The 22,593-nt window shown below is 47.3% G+C and overlaps 1 protein-coding gene across 1 annotated transcript; it reads right to left on the minus strand.

The window, feature by feature from the left end:
• Positions 1-2,677: 2,677 nt before the first annotated feature.
• Positions 2,678-7,381, minus strand: VAX1 (ventral anterior homeobox 1). The gene is made up of 3 exons (XM_036385738.2): positions 7,112-7,381; positions 5,212-5,399; positions 2,678-3,308 (listed from the first exon to the last, which is right to left on the minus strand). Exons 1-3 carry the CDS (start codon positions 7,347-7,349, stop codon positions 2,763-2,765), a joined length of 972 nt encoding a protein of 323 aa, XP_036241631.1. The 5' UTR covers positions 7,350-7,381; the 3' UTR covers positions 2,678-2,762.
• Between the last annotated feature and the right edge of the window lie 15,212 nt (positions 7,382-22,593).

A 22,593-nucleotide genomic window follows, 5' to 3' on the forward strand; every position in this document is an offset into this window, starting at 1 on the left:
TCGTCACACAGTTCAGCCCCACGTTTGGCAGGGGAGCCCAGGGAGGGTTTGGGTGGTGATAATTCCCTCCTTGGGAAGGGAATTCCCAAAGGCAGCCCAGGCCAGGGCTCCCCTCTTTGTGCGGGGCTGTGGGTGATGCTGTGCAGTCCAGCAAGGCACAAACTGAAAACCACCCTCTCCCTCCAGATCTCCCTGGCAGATCTCTTCTGTCACATTCAGCTCTTTCCTTTTTGACAACGCTTTTCCCTCCCCTCCCCTTGAAGTTTTCCAGTCTTGACCAGCAGTTTCAGTGCCACCTCTTCAAATGTCACCTGCGATCCCCTCCTTCACCCCGGCTGCCCTTCCCCAGATCATTTCTACACTCTTCATAAAAAACCAACCAAATCAGCATCAGCACTGCATCCTTCCCCCCTAACCTGGAGCAGTGCATCTGCCCTGGCTGGGACAGGCTCATGGTAGAGCTCAGCGGAGGCCACAGAGGGACCTGAGGGCAGGGCAAAGGCGTGGGGACAGCAGGTGCCACCCTGCCCAGGTGGCTTGGCCTGGGGAGCCAGGGCACTGGGGGGCTCCTGGAAACCTGCACTGCCTGCCCAGTAAAAGCCCTCAGGGCTGGGCTGCCCATCAGAATGGAAGCAAGAGCTGCTCAGAAAACCCCTCTAAATATCTGTGTTTGTGCACACAAGCCGTGCCAGTGTGCTTAGCTGTGCCTGTACACCTGCATGTTGTCACACAGGCACGGATGTGCAGCCAGGAGTGCTCAGGTCTGGAGGAGAGCAGTGCCCTGGCCAGGGTGGCACCTGGCAGGGTGGGCACCTCCGGGGCACCGACAGCACCTCGGGCACGGACACGGGCACGAGCATGGGTGGGCATCGGCCCCGCGGGCCAGGGAGAGCTGCAAGGGCTGGGTCGGAGCCGAGCACGGGACTGGGAATGCCCCAAACTGCCCCAGGAGGAAAATCACCCTCTAGGAAGTGGACCTCACAGCCCCCCGCTCAAAATGAAACACTAAATTTAATTTTAAAAAGAGGAAAAATCGGGCAGGTTCAATAGGGATAGAGTTTTGTTGGTTTTTTTGTTGATTTTTTTTTTTTTTTGCAGTGCGTGTGTAAATGAAGGCAATTTGGGTGCTACAAATATAAGACGAAAATACACCTAATTCCGTCATCATATAGATATAATATATTTCACTCTCACCACATAAATACAAAACATCCAAATATCCAAAACATTCAGAACAAAAGTTAGTAGCAAGGGCTCAGCGCTCGATTCATTCATTATTTTTTCGACTAGTTGCCTAGAAACTTCAGACGTAAATAATTTACAATAAAATTACTATTTTCTTTTCATCCAGCTCCTTCTGTCCAGTTCTGGTCTATAGTTAATTCTATATTCTACAGCAACCATTCCACTTTTTGTAATTTTTTTTTTCTTTTTTGGTTACAGTTTGGTGGCACGTATTTATACAGTTTGTAAACGCCATGTGTTAAAGTTCAAAGAAAGATAAGAAACTTAAAACCAAAGTAAATAATTTTTTCCCCCAAAGAATTACCTAAGTACAGCGTCCCTTTTGTGGCAAATTCAAGTACCAAAATTGAACAGAAAATATTCGATCCAGAATACTAGAAGGTGAAATACATATGTTTGTGGAGAAAATAGCAGTAAGAATTATGAAAAAAAAAAGTTTGTTACATAGATGTGTTTTAAAGTACAAAAATAACAATAAAAGATACACTTTTTATATTTTACGTTCGTTTCAAATGAAGTGTGAGCGATATGCGAGAGGGTTATTTTAGGAGGAAGGAAGGCTACAGGGTTTTTTTGTGTTTAGATGAACATTGAAATTATTTGGAAAAATCAAATAGAGCAATAAAAATTAAAATTACGCTCGCAACAGATCTAGATACAAATAGATTTGTGAGTTCCATGATTTGTCTGCGGACTTGTTTTTGCAGATAAGCTCCGCAGGACAGGCCCGTCGGAATTCAAATAAAAAAAAAAAAAAAAGGAAAAAAGGAGAAAAAAAAAGGGGGGGGGACGTTGTGTTATCTCGAAGGAAGAGACAATTTTATGCAAAATTTCTGCAGCCACTGGTTTCTGTGTCCCCTATTCGTGACTGTACGTTCAGTCAGTCTCGGCCCTTCCCACAATCAAGATTTACCGTGAAAAAGAAAAGTTGCTGGAGGATTTCCTGACTGGCGCTAAGGGCTCGCTCGGGGCTGTAGTGCAGCGAGTGTGGGGGTAAACGGGGGCCACAGGTGGGGCCCCAAAACCTTTGTGCTTAGAAATCACTGAGTCTGGGAGACACAAAAAAACCACCCCAAAACGGGCATCACCTGGCAGCTCCATCCTCCTCTCTCCGAAATGCCGCTCCCTCGCTCGGCATTGGCCAAAGCCGATGCAGGGGAGCCCGGCCGACCCTCGGCCCGACCGCTGACCCTCTGCGTCCCTTCCCGAACGAACGAGCAGCGCGATCGCCCCTCCCGCCCGGACAGACGGACCGCGGCGCAGGGGGAGCGCACCGGGAGGCGCCCGCAGCCCCTCGCCGCGCCCCGGCCCCGGCCCCGGCCCCGGCCCCGGCCCCGGCCCCGGCCGCCGCCTCGGCTGCCCCGGGCTGCGGGCCCCGCTCCGCCCCGGCCCGCGGAGGGAGCCGCGCCGCGGGGCTCGGGGGCGGCGGGGAGCGGGGGCACGGCTGCCGCCGCCCGTCCCATAAATACCGCCACAAATAGAGACTATAAATATAAATAGGGGGAAGGTACTTAGAGTCAGTCCAGTGCTTTTTTCTCAGCGCTCTCTTTATTGTTGGTCCGGGAGTAGGGCTCGAAGGCGGACGAGCTCAGGTAGCGGGCCGACAGTTCCTGCAAGTTGCCCGCCAGCGAGCCGGCCACGGCCAGGGGCGCGGAGGAGAGGCGGCCGGCCACGGAGCCCAGCAGCGCGGGCACCGGCAGCCCGAACAGCCCGTGCCCCGCGGCCGCCGCCCCGTGCAGCGCCGCGGGCGGGGGCGGCCCGGCGGCTCCGCTGGCGGCCGGAGGGTGCGGGGAGCCGCCGCCGCCGCCGCCGCCCGGAGCCGCCGCCGCGCTGCCGCCGCCCGCTGCAGCCAGGCCGGGCCCGCGCAGCGCCGAGCCCAGCGCGCCCGTGGCACAGGGCGGCAGGAGGCCCGGCAGCCCCGGCGGAGACAGCAGCCGGCCTTGCTCCAGCAGCCGCAGGACGCTGCAGGTGGCGGCGGTCTCGGACACCACCGAGCGCAGCTCGGAGTCCTTGCCCTGGTCCTTCTTCTGCTTGGTGCGCCGGTTCTGGAACCAGACCTTGACCTGCGGGCCGGGGAGAGAGGCAGGGTCAGCGGGGCGGGAGGAGCGGTGCCCCCCGGCAGGTGCCCCCCCGGAGGCTGCGGGGGAGGGCTGGGGCGCAGACGCTTGGCAGCGGGGAGCGCTTCCAAAACGCACAAAGCCACGCTCACAGAACACAGCCCCCCGCACCCTCTGTCTGGTCCCGGTTTCGGGGTAACCCCGGGGCCTTTCGTTCTGCATCTTTAACCAGACCTCTCACTTCGTCCTAGTTTACTACAGGCCGGGAATTCTCCGGGAGACGGAGCCAGCCCTTTCTCACCGCTTTATTCTAAGCCGGCTCAGCCGGAGCCCCGGGCACTCCGCGGCTCCCAGCAGCCGCTGCCCGCTCCGAGTGCCCTTCCTGGGGGTAGCAGCAGCAATGAGTTTCTTTCCCCGTATTCCAAACTGGACGCTCTCTCTCTACCCCCAAATAATTTTAAATAATATTCAACTTTTAAAAGGAATTCTGGAAGTCACCCAAAAAACAACAAGCAAAACCAAAACCAAACCAAAACACAACAAAACCCACCCATGGCAGGTTCTGTAACCTACAAGCTGTTGAACTTGTGACTCCTATGTGGCAAGGAAAGAAAAAAGCTAATTATCGTGTCAGGGGAATTTAGTCATATGATGTTTTGTGGAAATACGAAACAGGCTTTAAGAAGTTTGGACTTTTTGGATGCTTCCCCGCGCTCTCACACAGTTTTGGGCCTCCTGTCGTTCCCCGGCCTTTCTGCTCTGGAGGGTGGAGGAGCGATTCTCCCCCTCGGACATACAAGGATTCAAAATACGGCCCAAACTTCAGCCCCATCCCTGGATTTCTCATACCCAGGAAAGCCCAGGCCGAACATCCCCAGCCCGGCAGCCCTGGGGGAAGGTTCCCGTCTACCCCTGCGACTTTGAGCGCCTGTATCCCGGGGCTGGGAGCGGCTCGGCCTCCTCTCGCTTCTCCCAGGCCGCAGCAGCGAAATCTCCGCGCCCGGGGACGGCGGCTCGGCGCAGCCGGGCACACCGAGCCTGGCGGGGCCGGATCCCCGCGGGCCGGAGCTGGGGCAGCCGGGCACACCGAGCCTGGCCGGGCCGGAGCTGGGGCAGCCGGGCACACCGAGCCTGGCCGGGCCGGAGCTGGGGCAGCCGGGCACACCGAGCCTGGCCGGGCCGGAGCTGGGGCAGCCGGGCACACCGAGCCTGGCCGGGCCGGATCCCCACGGGCCGGAGCTGGGGCAGCCGGGCACACCGAGCCTGGCGGGGCCGGATCCCCGCGGGCCGGAGCTGGGGCAGCCGCTCCCGGCCCGGCAGGAGTTTGGATTCGTGGCCAAGCTCCCTCCAGGCCCTCGGGCCTCCTCGCCCGCGGGGAGAGCCCAGTGGAGCTGGGTGCGGGGACACGAGGGACTCCCTTGGTCAGCAGCTCCCCTTCCCATGACACACGGAGTTAGGGTCACACTCAGGGACACACAGGGACACACGCAGTTAGAGACACGCAGTTAGGGACACACTCAGGGACACACAGGGACACACGCAGTTAGAGACACGCAGTTAGGGACACACTCAGGGACACACTCAGTTAGGGACACACACAATTAGGGACACACGCAGTTAGGGACACACGCAGTTAGGGACACGCAGTTACGGGTTCCCAGCCGGGACTCCTCAGCCACGAGCCCCTCAGCTCCGTCCCGGCCGGACACGCGTGGGCACCTCGGGGCTGCCTCGCCCCTCGCCCCGCGGGGGCTGCGCTGGGGGCGCAGGAGGCGCGCAGGGCCGCGTCCTTGGGGCCCGCAGGGCACGGAGCTGCCCGGGCCGGGAAGGAGCTGCTCGGGCCGAGAAGGGGGTCCCGCGGAGCAGGGCAGGGCAGGGCAGGCGCGGCTCCCCGTCCTGCAGGCGCTACCTGAGTCTCGGAGAGATTGAGCTGGCGGGCGAGCTCGGTGCGCTCCCGGCCCACGACGTACTGGCAGCGCTGAAACTCCATCTCCAGGCGGTAGAGCTGCTCGGCCGTGAAGGAGGTGCGGGTCCGCTTGGGACGGTCCAGATCAAGCCCTTTAGGCAGAATAATCTCTCGGATTGAACCTTTGGCATCTGGCAAAGAAAGGCGCAATCAGCTTCATACCCGGGCAACCCTCCTCTGCTTTTCCCCTCCTTTTTATACTTTCTAATTTTTCCAAGGGAAAGAGCCGTCCCCAACGCCTTCAGAACCGAGACACGAGTCGGGATGGAGCAGGGTCCCTGCGACTGAGGCTCTGCACCTGGCCACTGCACCCACGGAGGGAAAAAACCCACAACAGAGAAGGAAGGAGGGGGCGATGGGGGCCCAGGCCTCTATAATTAATCCCCTCAGCCCATTTAAAAATTACTTTGAATATATTGCACTCACAGTACGACACTGCGGCATCACCCACGGCCCCTCTGGGAAGCTGGGGAGAGAGAGATCCTTCAGGCCAGGCTTTGTGCCTGGAGTGCAGGGCTACTCTTTGTTCCCCTTGGGCTCCGGGCTAGGACTTGCTGGTAGCCACCATACACATTCCGTCCGCCCCCCCCAAAATAGAAATCCTTCTTTTTTTTTTTTTTTTAATAACAAGTTTCTCATGCTTCCAAAAAAAAAAAAAAAAAAAAAAGCTTTCGGAGGCAGCAGTGCCCCGACCTGGCTGCCTGCCACTGTGAACGTGGGGACACCTCCAGCCCACCCTGCACCGCTGCCGCTGCCGCTTTGGGGTTTTGGCAACGAGAAGCAGGAGGGGAAAAAAAAAAAAAAAAGGAGGGGGGGAGGGAAATAAACCAAGGCACCAACCAGCCCGCAGAAACCTCACTTTTCTGGTAGCCCCGACTGAAGGAAAGCAGGACAAATCTCATTAACACGACTGTCAAGCTAGAGCCAGATTCAGGTTACCTTAAAACCTTCCCAACTTTACTTGCCGTAATTTTACCTCCTCGGTATGTTTTAAATCAGAGACAATCACATCATTTTAATCTGACCCTTCTCTGGGTCAACCAGTGGCGTAAGGATTAATTCTGGCTTTCAAGGCCTGCTTCCCACATATTTTGTTCCGATTCTCTTCTCTCCCTCCTTCCCCAAAACGCACCTTAATAAAACTGAAATTTCTTCAGGTAAATTTTTCTTTTTTTTTTGGAGGGAGTAAGAATAAGATGATTTAGCTATTTTAGCCTGGAGAAAGGACGAAGATTGAAGGAAATTAAACGTGTAACTATTAAAAAGTAATCATTAAAAACCCCTTCGTCATTCCTCCATTTATTTTAAGGCTGGTGGTTATTTTAAACCAGCCCTTTCCTACGGGCTGCCGGACGCGGAGAGAGGGGGCACCGAAGGAACCTCTGCCCTCCCACAGGGCCTTCCTGCCCGCAGCCCCACGCCGTGGTGCGCGGCCGGCCGCGGGCGGGATGCGCGGGCGCGGAGGGAGCGCGCCCGGCCCGCGGGGCAGAGCCGCGGTCCCGGAGGGCTCCCCGCGGGGACGGGCACCCCGGGAAAGCTGCGGGGCAGGAAAGGAAAAACAAACCAACAATGAGCGGGGCCGGTCCGTTCCGGGGCAGCGCCGGGGAGCAACAACCACGGCTTAACTTTGCGCCGAGACGGCGGCGGAAATTCCCCGGGATAAAGGGCGGCGGAGCGGGGTCCGGGGCGCAGCCCGGCCCGGAGCGGGGTCTCTCCCCCGCAGCCGTAGGAAGGGCTTTCGAGCCAGGGCCAGACCCAAGGCAAAGCGACAAAATCAACCCATCTCCCGGGCGTGAGCGCGGCTCACCTTCCCCCACCCTCGCCAAACACCTCAAACTCATACCTCTAACTAGGATCCTCCTGCAATAGTCCGGATCAGCCGAACTAGATTTACTTTTATTACAACCTTCCGTAGCTGCAGAGGCAGAAAAAGTCCCTTGCTGATCCTTCAAAAAAGAAGTAGAAATATTTCCTTCAGACCCTTTGCTTTCCTTGCCCTCTTTATGTCCGTTCTTCGACACCCGGTTAGCTTCAGTCTCTGAACTGCATCTAACGTCCATTTTGTCTTGTTTCCCAAACATGTAGTGCAATAAAAACAAAACAAAAAAACCAAAAAAAAAAAAAGCGCCAACAACGATAACAAAAAAATTATAGAAGAGTAGAAGAAGAAGAAGAAGACGAAGTCTATGCTGGATATTGCACGACTTAGGGTGAGATCGGTGGGGATCTGTAAAGCACCTTGAGTAAGGAAGATCGGGTTTTATCCCACTGGAAAAGCAGCGGCTTCCTCAGTCCCAGCGTCCTAATGTGACTGTCCAGCTTCCCAGAGCGCCCAGTGATCAGGTACTCAACAGTACAACTCTAAAATGATTTAATGTCTGCCTTATTACAGAGACATGTAGTTGTTAGACACACAGAGGGACGCGCACTCGCTGTTTCAATTGATTACGGGTAATTTTGCAGCCTCCACATTTAGGTTACCTCATGAATACACTAAATTGTTTGGATAATATATCAGATCGTAATGGATGGTTTGTGTGCTTGTCCCCAATCAAGTAGAGTTTAGCCAGTGAATAAACTGAAATGATTGGTCTTGCTTTCAGGAAACACACAATCAAAAGACTGAGACTTCCAGAAAAAAAAAAAAAAAAAAAAAAAAAAAAAAAAAAAAAAAAAAAGGAGAGAGGAAAAAAAGGGTGGGGGAGAGGGGAAAAAAAAACAACTTTTGACAAGATTCACCCTGAATTGTTAGCACCATTAGCAGCCATTATTAACTTTCTTCAGTCTGCCTTTGACCTCCCGATTATATAGTGGCTTTCTCCAAAGCACGCCAAATAAATCTGAATAAAGCTGCTAGGAAAGGCTGAAAAAATGCAGTTGCAGGGGGGGTGCAGAAAAAGCAAAAAAAAAAAAAAAAAAAAGCCCCCTGAATTGTAAACAAACAAACAGATCCCCAGAACGCACACACCCAAAAAGTTCTTCCTTCAAGCAGATCTCTCCAAGGAAGCAGGTTATCTTGGCCAGCAGAAATCCTCGTTAACACATCTCCCCACAGACAGCCATCTTAAACTCCTACCTCTCCTTATTTCAGTCCCGATACTTGCTTTTTGTGCTTCTCCCTCTGTGTGTGTGTGTATGTGTGCATGCATGTGTGTCTGCTAATTCTGCACCTTCGCAAACACTGAACCAATTCGCAGAGCCTGCTCATTGAAAAAAAAAAAAAAAAAAAAAAAAAAGCCAGCTTTGTGTGCAGTGGATCCAGGAGGGGGGAGAAAGAGAGAGGGGGAGAAAGAGGGAGAGAGAGAGAGAGAGAGAGGGAGGGAGGGAGGGAAGGAAGGAGAGAGAGAGAGAGAGAGAGAGAGATAGCCCGTGAAAAATCTCAACTGCGTGATCCACTAAAGGAGAAAAAAGTTTTACTCTAGCTATTTCATTGTCTCTGCTACAATATCTTTGAGAACCGCAACAGCCAGTAATCCAATAAGACCATTGATTAGGCTACAATGATTCAATTCAAGCAAATGGCCTTGTGCAAAGAGCATGCTCCAGTCCTTCTTGTCACCTTGCAGGGCAGAAGCCCTCTTCATGCTTCTCTCCTTATTCATTCCTTTATGGGAAACGTAGAGCAAAAGGAGTGAAAGATGGCAATTATCTAATTGGACTATTAACAAACAATTCTCTGAGTGTGGCTGTCTGGCAGTGGTTCTTGGGCGAGGTGAAAGGCCACATGTTGCACTGGCCCCATTCACAAAGAGTTTAGGGGCCTGAGAGGGAGAGAAAGAATTTTCCCTGAGAATTTTTCACACAAATGGCGGTGTATCCACCGGGCTGGCTGTTCCCTGCCTCGTCCCCTGCCTGCCTGGGAATTCCACCTACCTGAAGCAGGCAGGGCCAGCCCTGTGCCTTGTTGCTGATGGTAGCAGAAGGGAGAAGCAGAACTCAGCTCCATGGGCCTCATCCTGCCTCTGCTGGTGGAAAAACCACCCACCCTCATCCCATGGGACACAATCTTTGTCCAAGGTGGTGGAATGGAGGGAAGGACCAAGTGCCCAAGTGCCCAATCACCATAAACAGGAAATTCATGGGAGGCAAGAAAAGAACGGGGGGTGGGGACGGTGGAAAGGAGAGGGGAAAGAAAAGGAGAGGGGAAAGGAAAGGAAAGGAAAGGAAAGGAAAGGAAAGGAAAGGAAAGGAAAGGAAAGGAAAGGAAAGGAAAGGAAAGGAAAGGAAAGGAAAGGGAAGGGAAGGGAAGGGAAGGGAAGGGAAGGGAAGGGAAGGGAAGGGAAGGGAAGGGAAGGGAAGGGAAGGGAAGGGAAGGGAAGGGAAGGGAAGGGAAGGGAAGGGAAGGGAAGGGAAGGGAAGGGAAGGGAAGGGAAGGGAAGGGAAGGGAAGGAAAGGAAAGGAAAGGAAAGGAAAGGAAAGGAAAGGAAAGGAAAGGAAAGGAAAGGAAAGGAAAGGAAAGGAAAGGAAAGGGAAAGGGAAGAAAAGGAAAGGAAAGGAAAGGAAAGGATTACAAAAAAGGGGAGAAAAAAAAAGAAAAATAAGATGGCTGTTCATAGGTACATTTCAGTGAGTTGTCTTAAATGGAAATCTCAAATCCTTGTAACTTTTCCGCAAATCTCCATAATTTATTTATACTGACGTTGTCTGAAAAGTCAGATTGAGATTGGTGAGATGTACCCAAAATCTTCATCCACCCCTCTCATTTCAACTGTATTTATGCATACAACCAGACATGGAACATCCTCATTATTATGGACCAGGTTTCTTTTTTCCTTACAGCCAGTGCATCTCAGGGATCTGTGGTGCTCTGTTGTAATTAGCTCCCACATGTATGGCAGTCATACCCAGGGGCCCCAAATAAACCCCAGCCCCCTGTGCAAGGCTCCATGCAGCTACAGAGAGAAGATGGAAGGAGTTCATTTCCTCCAGGGATTTGCAGTGCTGCTCAAAGGCCTGCTGGGTGACAGGATACCAGGAAACCTCTGATACATTTCAGAGAGATTTGGTCTTTCTAAAGGAAATGCAACAAGTGGATGCTGATTAGGGAAATTGTTAATGTGGCTGAAGCATAGGCTGGGCTTAGCAGGCCAGCTTTGTTGTGTGATATAGATAAACACAGACATGTATGTGTGCACAGGCAAGGCTCCATCAACAGTCCCAGCTGGACATGGCTGTTTAATGCTAAACAAAACAAAGTTCTGCTACAAACATTTTTACCTAACAGATTTTATTTTAGACAGAATAGGCGTAGTGATTCCCATAAAAGGTTTACTGTGAAATACAGAGGCAATTATAATTGTATTTGCATAGGTGTGTGGGTGTATGTATGACATTTCCCCCCATAGTTTTCTTTATGCTAATCTCTATGCATAGGCCATAATAACAAACATGGAGCTATTGAACTCAATTACACTGTTTGAAACAGAATATCTGGAGATTAAATATTATGTTTGTGTGATAATCTCGCTTTTTTTTTTTCTTTTTTTTGACAAGCCCCTGATCCAAAGCTCAGTAAAGACCAGCGGAATTTTGTTCTACTTGTGCCATATTACGATAAATACATTTCAAGGATCTTTTTGTCCATAGAATTCAGTGATATAAAGAGAATTTTCCCAATTGAATCAGTTAAATTTTCTTTCACACGTTATGAACATAGCACTGTTGAAGGTCTGGAAATTCAAATAATGAGTCTAATCCTGAAGGAAACTTGTAGTGAGCAGACAAGCCTGTCCAAACAGAGCTCAGTTCCTTTAATTGAGGCCCGCTCATCTGCAACAAATAGCAACATCCAGAGGAGAAAAATCAGAATTTTATCCTTCACAAAAGCAATGTTTTCTTTAGTCCAGCAGTCACTAAATTTCCTTTCACCTATTCTCATTCATTTTCCCCCCACAATATGCTTCAGTCATTCTTGGATGTTCTGTTCTTTCAGGACATGATATGTCCCTCTCTTACTGTTATAACTTCAGGCTTGTCTGTAGCTTCAGCACTCTCACATCCACACTCGTGTGTCACCACATAAGCAGATGAAGGGTTACTTCTTTTCTCTTCAAATAATGCATAAAATCTCTTAGCACACTACACAGGTACTCCCTGGCTGTACTTTGCTGTGTAGACCTTGCTGCTTTTCAAATACAGTTTTATTAGTTTGCATTAGCATGTAGAAGACTGAAAAATCTGTTTCTCATTGACTGCCATTATTTATGTTATTTTTATCTCTATTTCATGTACAGGAGAGATGTACATTACAGCTACTACTTCTTGTGTTATTTGTTAATGAAAGTAAAAGTTTCAATCTGAAAAACGTGGTTCAGAGATCTTCTGACTCAAAGATTTATCTCAGGGTTTAATAGCCCTAAGCAGATTTTTATTCCATTAATTTTCCTGATTATTTTGGTTCAGATTATTTGCTTTTGAACTTACAGATGTTTTTGGCAAGGAGCTGCTAGGCCTTTTTTGGATACTTGTTTAGCACAAGGGGGATGTGAACTGGTTCCTTGGGGCTGAACAACTTCCTGGTTATTTCCAATTAACAGAGAGTGTGGTGGTTACTCATAATGATACATGTGATAATGTCAAGGAATGGCTGTGAAGAGACAAGAAAAACCTTATTATTTTGTGCATCAATGTTACATTTCTCTTGGGCAGGGTGTTTCTGTCCAGTGTGAGTGACACTGTGTCAGTGCAGAAGAAGAAGAGCTTTATCAAGATGAAGGTTCACCAGAAGGTTCTTTCCCACAAGTCTCAGAAATGTGTTTACCAACAGGAACATTGAGCACCTCCTCAAAACAAAGTGCACAGCAGAATTAACAACTCTTTTGCTTTTGCAGTTACTTGCTGCTGTTGAGGAAATTTCCTTACCACAGCAGATGGACTCTGGAACTTTCAGAATGTACGTGCTACTGTGTGTTTAGGGGACATTTAGAAGGCATGTGCTAAGCTCTCTGTTTCAAACAGAGATTTGTTCTAGTCTGAGTTGCCTTCATCTCCTGCAAGTAAGCCTGGAAATTGACTCCTCCCACACAGGGCAGCAGTATCCTTGAGGAACAGAAATGTGTTTCTATCTGGAAACTTTACACTGCTTTGAAGGAAAGGATTGAAGTCTTTGACTCAGTCCAGCTCTCTGTGTGAAGTGGAAGGTTGTCATGTTTGTGGTAGTCTGCATGGCTAGAAACAGCTCTAATTCCCAGACTTTCCAAGGTGCTCAGGTACATTTGTGTTTTTCAATGGCACATGGGTCCCTGTGTCATGACATAAAAGATGCACATGAAATTAAATGTCACAGGCTCACAAGAAACCTAATGGGCGCAACAGCAAGAAAAAGAAAATTTCTCTCTGCCTTATAAGTGGGCAACAACATCAAATATTGGTATGAAATTGGTATGTAGCTGTTTCCAAATAGGTTTCATCAGCTCCAGTGCAGATGTTGTGTTTTTCATGCCGGTGTCCCATGCATGCCTTCTGTTCTGCAAGACAACCGTTTAAAATAAATGGGCACATCCAGAGACATATTTAAAATAATTCATTGGATCCAGATAATCTAAGTTAGTTCTTGCAGCTCCTACCTTCCCATGCTTTGCTGTGCTCCTGATTGCCAGCCTGGTGCAGAATCCCCAACCAGCTGCTTCCAAATTTTCCTGCATACATTGGCAGTAATTGCAGTATTGTCTCTCCCAGATACTAAACTGAGCACATTGGCAGGACTCAGCAGTGCTGCTCTGGAGGCCAGTAATAATGAGCATGGGTATCACACATGTATCATGACTAATCATGTTGTGGTCATTATGAGATGCTCCTTACAGTTATCAATCTGGACAGTAGCTTATTACAAAGCTTTATTGCCTGTATCATGCCCATGGCATATGCAAGCCATCTGAACAGGGCTTTCCATGAGGGAAAACTGTGATTTGAGAGGAAATACTGGTTTTTCTCTGAGAGCAGACTGAGAGCCTTTGGTTTCAGCCTCCCCCATGTCACTGGCTGCCTCTGTAATCAGCAGTACCTGAGCACTCAAACTCCCTCTGCCTTCATTTCACCCTCTCCCGAGAGGGGGCTGAGCTTTACCAGCTCGCCTGGAGCACTCATGAGTATTTACCACCTCAAAAGCTGTTAGACCATGAGCCTTTACTATTGGTGCTAAAACTCTCACAATCATATTTTTTTCACAGAGCCAATAAAAGCAAGCTTGAAGGTTTAAACAAGAGGAGATGTTTGCAAAGGTGACATGTCCAGAGCAGTAGATGTGAACTGTACTCTTCCCAATCACTTGGTGTTTTAACACTAAAGACCTTTGCATCAAATTAAAAAAAAAAAAAAAAGTCACATTTTGGGCTAAAACCATTCAGTTCTTTGATTTTGAAAATTTAAGTCAGGTCAGATTGAACACCAAGAGTGTCTCAAAAACTCAAAAGCATGGTCCCAAGGATCCAGGGAAAGCTGCAGAGGACAGTCATGTTGGAATATGGGAGAGATTGGAAACTGTCCCTTCACTCTGGGGTGAGAGAAACTCTGACATCATCCTAAGGCTCACCCAGGAGCATCCAGCAGACTTGGTTAAAATCTTCCTGAAATGGTTTAAGTTTGATTGTTTTTTGCTGTTTTTACTTTATTATAATGTGATTTCTTTATTCCCTATATGGAAATGGAAAACATCAACAGCAACCACAAGTACAAACCACAAACAAAATCAAATCTTTTCTTGAAAGGTTTGCCTGCCTGGACCTTTTGGTTACATCCAACAAATAGGAGCCTAAACACAAAATTATTGAACTATGGGTCTTGAATAAAGGGGAACAGAGTCACATCTACAGGAAATTTTTGACAGAATATGCTGGTTGAATGCTGGCAGGATTTTGTTACTCAGAAGATAGCAGAATTTCAGTGGGACCCCTTAAAATAATGATTCAGTATACTTCCAAACATTTTGTCATGGAAAATTATGGAAAAGACGGGCAAAAAAATCAGTGCACTTTGGTTTGTTAAAACCCATTGGAGATTGTGGGCCAGCTTGGGATGAGTTCACTTCATGGTGAATACTTAACCTGATGGATTTAAGCACACTGGGAGGGTGAGCAGCACGATGGAGACAGCTCTGAGCGTGGCTAAATGAAAAGTAATGTAAATCATCAGTGATTAACTGTATAGCTCAAATAATCTGAAAAGCCCTGAATTTCCTGCAATCTCTGAGGGAAAAGAACCTGTACTAGAAATCAGCAGTGTCTGATTTACCTCAATCTGTAGCAGCAGCTTTAAAAAAACAAAAAAATTAGACTATTTGGTTTCCTTGTATAAAGATAGAGCAGAATGCCAAAACCCCATCAAGATAGCTGGTTTATGCCACATAGCAGGATTATGCCACAATTACACCTTAAATCTGTGTTCATTCTTTTTAACCTCTTCTCTCTTGAGGTACATAGCATAGTTAAAAAAATGTTCAAATAAGAATAAGAAATAATAAATTCAAATAAGAATTCAATGAGAAATTCAAATGAAGAATAGTTAGGACAGAGCTGCTAGGATTAATACACAAGACATGGCAAAGACTGGAATTATTTTGATGAGAAGAAGATGAAAATGGAGCTGATTGTGGAAGTCAAAATTCTCAAGCACTGAAAGTTGTACCCTCTTTTTATTTTGTCACATGAGAATAAGCATCAGGTTAAATTTAAAACCATCAAGTTTAGAATGAAAAATAAATGGCCAGACATGTCTCATCACCTACAGGAGATGCTGTTGCAGGAGGTTACTGAGGCAAATACCTTGGTCTGATTTTAAAGTGAGTTGGACATTGTTAGGATGAACTCATTACACAAGGTTGAAAACAATGATCAGCCTGATTGAGTCCTACACCCAGGGCTGGGCACTGCTCACTCTGGGGAGTGGGGCAGAAATGCATCTGTTTGGGAGTTAGTTTGCTCTTCCTTGAAATACCAGGAGCAGGGTACTGAAAGACTGGTGGCATGGGTAGGAAAAAGCCAGAGCAGCACGTTTGGGATAGCAGACAACATTAATCCTAAATGTGGAGGACAGCTCAGAAGTGAGCTTCTGCAAAGCCAAGCTTGTCAAAGTTTGGTCTGCTTTCAGCTTCTGCAAAGCACAGGCAAGGACAAGGAGGAGAGGAGCAATAATAAGAGATCTTTTGCTCTGGTGCACTTCCACAGGTTCCTTTGACAAAGGGATTGCAAAATTTGGAAACCAAACTCCTCGGGCATCTCTGTGGCAGAAGGTGCATTCCCCCTCTGGGTGCACAAGAGGGATGATTTATTATGTTTTCCAGCTCCTAGAAGGAAATAATCTAGATAAGATAAGATGATTCCACCATCTCTAGAAGCGTTCACAAAAATGTGGATGTGGCACTTGAGGATGTGCTTTAATGATGAACATTGTGCTGGTGCTGGGCTTATTGTTGAGGATCTTAAAGATCTTGAACAATTCTGTAATTTTAAGAAATCCTGGAGTCCAGATCTTGCTGCCTGGACTTCCAAGACTCACTTTTGTGTGAAAGGAACAGTAGGAGCAGTTCTTCCAGCAGTAGAAGCACACAGCAGTTTCATTGTCAGGCAGAAACACTTTGGTATGGCAATTTTTACCAAACTCCCATCGTTTCCCATTTATGAATATAAAGGAGTTTAGGTGCAGTTATAGTTTGGTTATTCATTTAAATAGCAGAGAGATACAAATCTCAAATAATAAGATGTTTGTAAAGACTTGGTATTACTAGTATATTGATTGTCTATTTTTATTGCTAGGATGTTTCTACCATTGAATAGCACAAGAAAAGTGATGTTACATTAAAAACATCAGGAATCCCCATATCTGTTTGTGCTCTTGATGGATTAGAAGTCATACAAAAAAAAATTGAGCATTCTTCAAGTTTTTAACCTGAAACAGACTAATTAGATAAGAGAAGAAATATGATTTCTTTTATTTTTACAGATAGAATAAATATTTTATTTTATTTTATTTTATTTTATTTTATTTTATTTTATTTTATTTTATTTTATTGGTGAAAAAAAAAAGCCCAGAGAATGCTATGCTTTCCCAGTTTTGCCAGAGAGATGGAGCGAGATCCTCAGGGAAGTGCTCCAACTATAAGACCATCCACAAAGGAAAGAAAAAATATTCAGAAAACAGAGGTGTTAAACAGCAGGGAAGCTGAATAATTGCCAAGCCCCCACTGTTGAGTTCTCAGGTGTAGAAATGATGCCACCCACTCCCTGCCCTTTAATATGGCACAGACAACATCCATGTGATGTCTGGCTGTGAAGGACAAACATTTGGAAATATTTGAAGATGTTTTTGAAGCACTGACTCAGACCCCCACGAGCCAGGGGAGAGGAGGCAGGTGAGGTCCAGCTGTACCAACCTTTGCCAGCTCAGGGGAAGGCACAGCTCTGAGGGCTGGCTCCAAGCTTTGCCACAGGGATGAGCTGCTACTGATGTTACTGAATTTCTCTTGACTCACACTCCTGCCATGTTAGGGTCAGTTCCAATGACTTCTCAGTTAGCAACCTACTGCCTGGTTAGTATGAAGCTGTTTCCCTACTGCCTGGTTAGTATGAAGCTGTTTCATGCAATTTTGTGTCTTGGTTTTATCTTTTTTTTTGTCGGCTCTACCTTCATTTCCTCCTAATGAAGAGCAGAATTGGACCTTTTGGTGTCTGCATCTTTTTTTTCATGGGAACTAATTCACCATTGTGTTGGCAGTGTTCCCACTGCTGTCAATGGAAATTATGTACTTTGAAGGAGAATGAGGCCATAACTGTTTAAGAATTAGGCTATTAAGACAGGACAAGGTTTTTTATTTTTATATAGCGCATTACATATGAAAATTCAAAACCACTTTGTGGAGAAAAGGGATAATAGACTGTACTTCACAGGGTTGTTTGGAGTGGTGCTCTGATTCAGAAGGAAAAGGAAAAATGACTGTACAGATGTGAAAAGAATAGCAGAAGAGCTGGACATTCAAGGCAATAAAGCAGCCAGCAAGTTTCCTGGCAGAGAATAGACATGGCAAAGGGAAAATGGAAAGCTGAGCTACTGAGAGGAGCTAAATGTCATCTGGGAAAAAATAAAAAGATGCTGTAGAACCTCAGCCTAGAGTAACCACTCTGTCCTTCTCCTGCCAAACACAGGCCAGTGCCTAGCCTTGAATTAAGCAGCACAGGTCAGTGGATGTTTACACAGAATGAGTTGTCTCTCTGTGATCCTGCCAGTCCCTGCTTCTGTCACCTCAAGACATGAGATGTGTTGGGGAGATGCTGTGTGGCACACGGGGCCATGTTGTCACACTGGCTCCTGTAAAGTCTTTCCAGCTGGGGAAAAGGACATCACCCACTGCCCAAGCTTGCTGATAGTGCCACAAGCTGTTGGGTTGTGCTGCAAACCTGGGTGTCACGGGCAGCCCTGTGCTGTGCCGTGGGAAGACAGGCTCCGTATGAATAGCTGCTTCCTTAGCAGATGGAGTGGCAATTGTTGCACTGCGTGGGAAGGCCCAGGCAGCAGTCCTTTCAGGCAAATGAACACCACATCTGGATTTCTTTTCATTTCATTATGTTCCCACTCTTTGAGTGCCTCCCTCCCATCCCCTTCCTTTTAAATGGGATCTATCCAGTTGCCCGCAGTCTGACAGGAATGAAAGGCTGCTTGCCTTGCAGCCCTTTCCACACCCACAACTTGTGCAGGAGGATGTTTCCATGCAGCTCTGGCAGGGCAGACACAGCACCCTGCCCCTCCTGTGCTCAGGGGTGCTGGGAGCTGCAGGAAAAACCAGAGCAGTGCTGCTGTGTCTGCCCACCAGCCATGACTCTGCAGAAGCTGCAGTCACTGGAGCAGCTGAAATATAGATGAGCCCAAAGGCTGTCTCTTCCTGCAGGAGGAATCTCAGGAGAACCTGGAGACACGGCATGTGATGCACCCCCCTGACTGCCTTCCACCCTGCTGCCTCCCAGGCACATCCCAGCAGCTCTGCAGGGCTGGGTGCAGGCACTGCTGCTGTGCTGGGGCTCTCCAGCTGCCTGTGAAACCTGCCTGCAGCAGGGCCAGGCAGAGCAGCAGCACACACCCTGCCAAAGGAGTCCTGTAGGCAGATGGAGCGTCCAGGCAAAGCCATCCAACCCAAAAGGCCATAGAGATGATCATCCCTTACAATGCACTGGGCAATAAAGCTCAGCTCCCTCAGTTTTGTTCACTGGGATGATTTTGCTGCGGCACTTTCATCTGGAGCTCAGTCATCCAGAATAGCAGAGCTCATTCTCTGAAATGTTAAGAAACAGTTGCATAAAATTGCTGTTTGATCAATTTGATTGCTAGAGCATGTGGAAAACTCAAAGAAACATTTTTTTTCCCCAAGCAGGTTTGCAATCAATATTTTTTTCCAGTTATATTTTTTCAATAGAAGCAGCTTTCAGCATTTTCTATTATCAAATCCTTGTTCAAGCATTTACTAGGCAACTGAAGTGAGATAAAGGAAATGTTAATAATCTTCATTTTTGCAGAGGTGAGATGAAGCTTGAGCAGGTGAAGCAACTTCCCTAAAGTGGGATATTGAACTTGTGGCACTGGAGTGGAGCCTCACAGAGCTTTGTGGCTCAATTCCATGTTTGCAGTGCTTCTGTCCTGAAGCCCCAAGTAAAACAAGTCAAACAATATAGACTCATAACAGTTGAAATAAACCACCTGAATAATTCAAAATTATTTCTATGATGTTGAGATTTCCCTATTCAGCCTCTTTGAAAATAATATTCTAATGTGCCATCCAGCAAGAATCCTCTGCCTCTATGTACAAAATTTAAGGTCTACTATTGAAATTAAATGGAAATAAAACAGGCAACGAGTTCCAATACAGCAAGGCACTTAAGTATGTGTTTATCTTTAAACACATCTGGAGCCCCATTGACTTTGACAGGGCTACTCATATGCTTAAAGATAAGCCTGCTTTTGTTGGATTATGGCCCTGAGGATCTAAGTGCTGGGGGAATCATTTTCATGCTCTCCAGAAAGGGCTTCAAATCACTCTTGTTTAAGGAGAGCTAACTGGTTGGATGTAAACATACCTAACAAACCAATAGATCAAGATTAACTTTTATGCTGAGCCACTTGACATCTCTAGAAATTACTTACTGTTGAAATTTGGTCCTTATAGAAAATAACGATCCAATTATTTTTTAAGTGAAACAGAGCTGTAGGAAAACCTTGATACCTCCACTTGGGAATTTTGTTTAAAAAAGAAAAGAAGAAGAAGGAGAAGTGAGACATGGCAATATTAAAGGGAATGCTGTGTGTGTGACTGAAGGATGGGAGAGTCAGGGGCATTATTAGATTTCAGCTCTTGAAAGGAGAAGCAGTGTGGTACATACCACGACTTTGCTGCTGGTTTTTGCTGTTTTGCTGGTGATGTTCTGAGATCAACAAAACAGATGGGCAGCAGGGCAAGGTGGCCCTAAAAAATAAGTTGTCTTGAGTACAGTATCTTTCATTTGTAGGTGTTCAAGAGCATAATACAAGTCCTTGAGATCAGTGGAAATGCTCCCACTGACTCTGAAAAGCTTTGCTTCAAGCTTGGCACTGCTCATCTCGCCACCCTACACACACTCTGCTCTACTCAAGTGTGTGGATCTGGACAGGTCAGCCCTGCCCATCCCCTTGGAAGGTGCACAGGCACCAGGGTTGAGATCTTACCCCTGCCCTTGATGCACACAACCCTCCACTTGAGAAAAAAATGTGGACACAGCACTTGTGTCCCAGGGCCTTTGCCTTTTTTCACTTCCTGACAGTCCATTGCAGGTTGTGGGGCTCTGCCACATTGGTGTGGTCTCCACAAGTGGGACAGCAGAGACCCACTTGGTCCTTAGGGTCTCAGGACTGCAGTGTAGGTGCAACTCATGCACTTCAGCTCAGTCCTTCTCAACTGGCCTTGAAAACATAATAATAAACAGCAGCAACCAGTGGGGGTTTTATTGTTGAGGTTTTTTAAAGCTAAAACCAGAATCGCTAATACTCCATGAAAACATTTTTTTTTAAGTGTTGCCACCTCTGCTCTGTGCCACATTGGAAGCCTGGATGGGAAAAGCAATGGGAAATGCAGGATAAGAAAGCACCACCATCTAGGCCAAGCACAGCAATATAACATCACTCCAGCAGTAATGACAATGGAGAAGGAACAGAATGCTGTCAGGGAATAATGGTGTCCTGCTGGCAGCTAAATATGAAAGCCAAAGCAGAGACATTTATAAAATAAACAAGCATCAGGGAAGATGAGACTTTTATTACAGAGCAGGAAATAGTGATCTTTAACAATGGTCCATTTCAGTTTCTCTCATTGTTACAGAAATAAAGTGGTGTAAACGAATGCTTTGTCTCATGTATGATTTATTGTTCCTCAGGCAATTACTGGACTGCATTCAATCTAGTCTAGGGGAGGGAATTGCACGTCATCTGACCAGAGGGCAGCTTGTGGGGGCAAGCAGGCCAGGAGGGGACATGGTTTGTGCCTAAGCCTCTGAGCACCACCAAAAGCAGCAGGCCAGGCTGGCTCACATCCACATACGCCATCAGAGGCTTCGCATGACGGCAGAAAGTTGCACTGCAGCACCGTGACATCATTTTGGTGGCACAGCCTGGTGAAGCAGTTTCTGCACCTCACCCCTGCAGATCATCCTGCTGTGGCTGCTTCTCCCAGTGGTGCCAGCTGAGTAACTGCAGGGGGAAGCAGATGGAATGAAACAACCCCCGGAAAACGGCTGTGTCCCCCCAGCTGGAGTCCTCAGTGTCACTGTGGTATCAGCTGCACAGATGGGGAGAGTGCTGGAGGGACAAGCACAGGGGGGTGCATGGAGATGGAGAAGGGGCCAGGAGATCCCTGTGTAAGGACTAATTTTGCCAAGGAGAGGGTGAGGCAGGCTATACCCTTAGTAAGAGGGTGAAATTACATTGAGGCTGTGACATAAAATGTACTACCCTGACACAGAAAGCTCCCACATGCTGCCGTACCATACATTTATTCTCTGTGGGGTACCAGCTCTATGTAAATGTTTCATAGAGGAAACAGCAGAGAAAGCAGCTTGGGGCAGAAGCAAACAAATTTCCAACTTCTCCTATCATTTCAGAGGAAAAAATAAATCTGCAAGAAAGATTATGCTGTTTGCCGTCAAGGTGTCAAATAAGGGAAAAGAAAAAGAGCAAGAATTTGGATCTAAATGAGTAGTCAAGATGCTGCCTGGAATGAAGCCCGAGCTAAACTCACACTCTTTTATTAACCTTCTGTAGGGAAAAAAAAACCCAATAAACTCCAAAACGCCCACATTAAAAACACAGTAGAGTCATGGGTGACAGGAGTCCAGATGAAGAAGAGAGAGCACATATTTAGGTTGTCAGAGGGATGTGTGACTTATAGCAATTGGATAACAAGAAACAGAAAGAAAATAAAGCTGACCACCAGAAAACATTTCTTAGCAACCTCTTTTTAGTGTATTTTCACGCTTTTCTGAGCTATCTGTTGGTATAACAACCTCTGGAGAGTAATTCCTATGGGCTATTTTTAAATTTAAGGCTGGACTGAAAACGGTAAGAAAATGTTACTGAGTGAGGGTAGATTAAATAGCCTAATAGACCATTTTCCTCTCTAATTTCCATTAAGGTGATTAGCTGGAATGTTGCTTGCAGCATGTTAGTGAAAAAACACTGGAAAAACGGTCATATAGTGGATCCAGTATCCTAAACTAATGTTTGTAGTAATAACAGCAATATAAAAATACATCTCAGGTATTTTATTACTCCTAGGTAATGACTGAGAGAATCACAATATTCAGCACACGCATCTTGCAAGACTTCCTAGGAGAAGAGATTTGTATCAACTCCTTAAAAGAAAAGGAGCAAACATACACAGGGATTTGGTTGTCTGGTGTGCTAGGGCAATCAGGAAAATTAATCTGAATTAACTGAAGCATGAATTTAATTTGGATCCTTCTGCCAAGTTGCATTTTGCACATAATCCTCATTCAGAAGGGAAGTGTCTTCCATTGAGTGCAGAGTATCAGGCTCTCGCCGCGTACCTGTTGACATCGATACCCATTAGCAGTTTACAGTGGATTAGTTGCACTGTCCTGTGACTATTAAACAGGGAGTTTGTTTGCATTTTTCTATCGCTTATGGTTTGACGGGCAAGCTGCCAAGCATTTTAGAATTAACTACGCTAAACCATCACCACCTCGACGGTGGGGAAAAGAGAATCGAGAGGGCTCCTTTGGATTCCCCGGTCCTGGGGAACCGTGACTCTCACAGTATGGCTCGGATGGCGAGGGGCCAGCTTGCTGGAAAAACGGTGTC

This window comes from Molothrus ater, chromosome 8, assembly GCF_012460135.2.
Source record: "Molothrus ater isolate BHLD 08-10-18 breed brown headed cowbird chromosome 8, BPBGC_Mater_1.1, whole genome shotgun sequence".
Lineage (NCBI taxonomy): Eukaryota > Metazoa > Chordata > Aves > Passeriformes > Icteridae > Molothrus > Molothrus ater.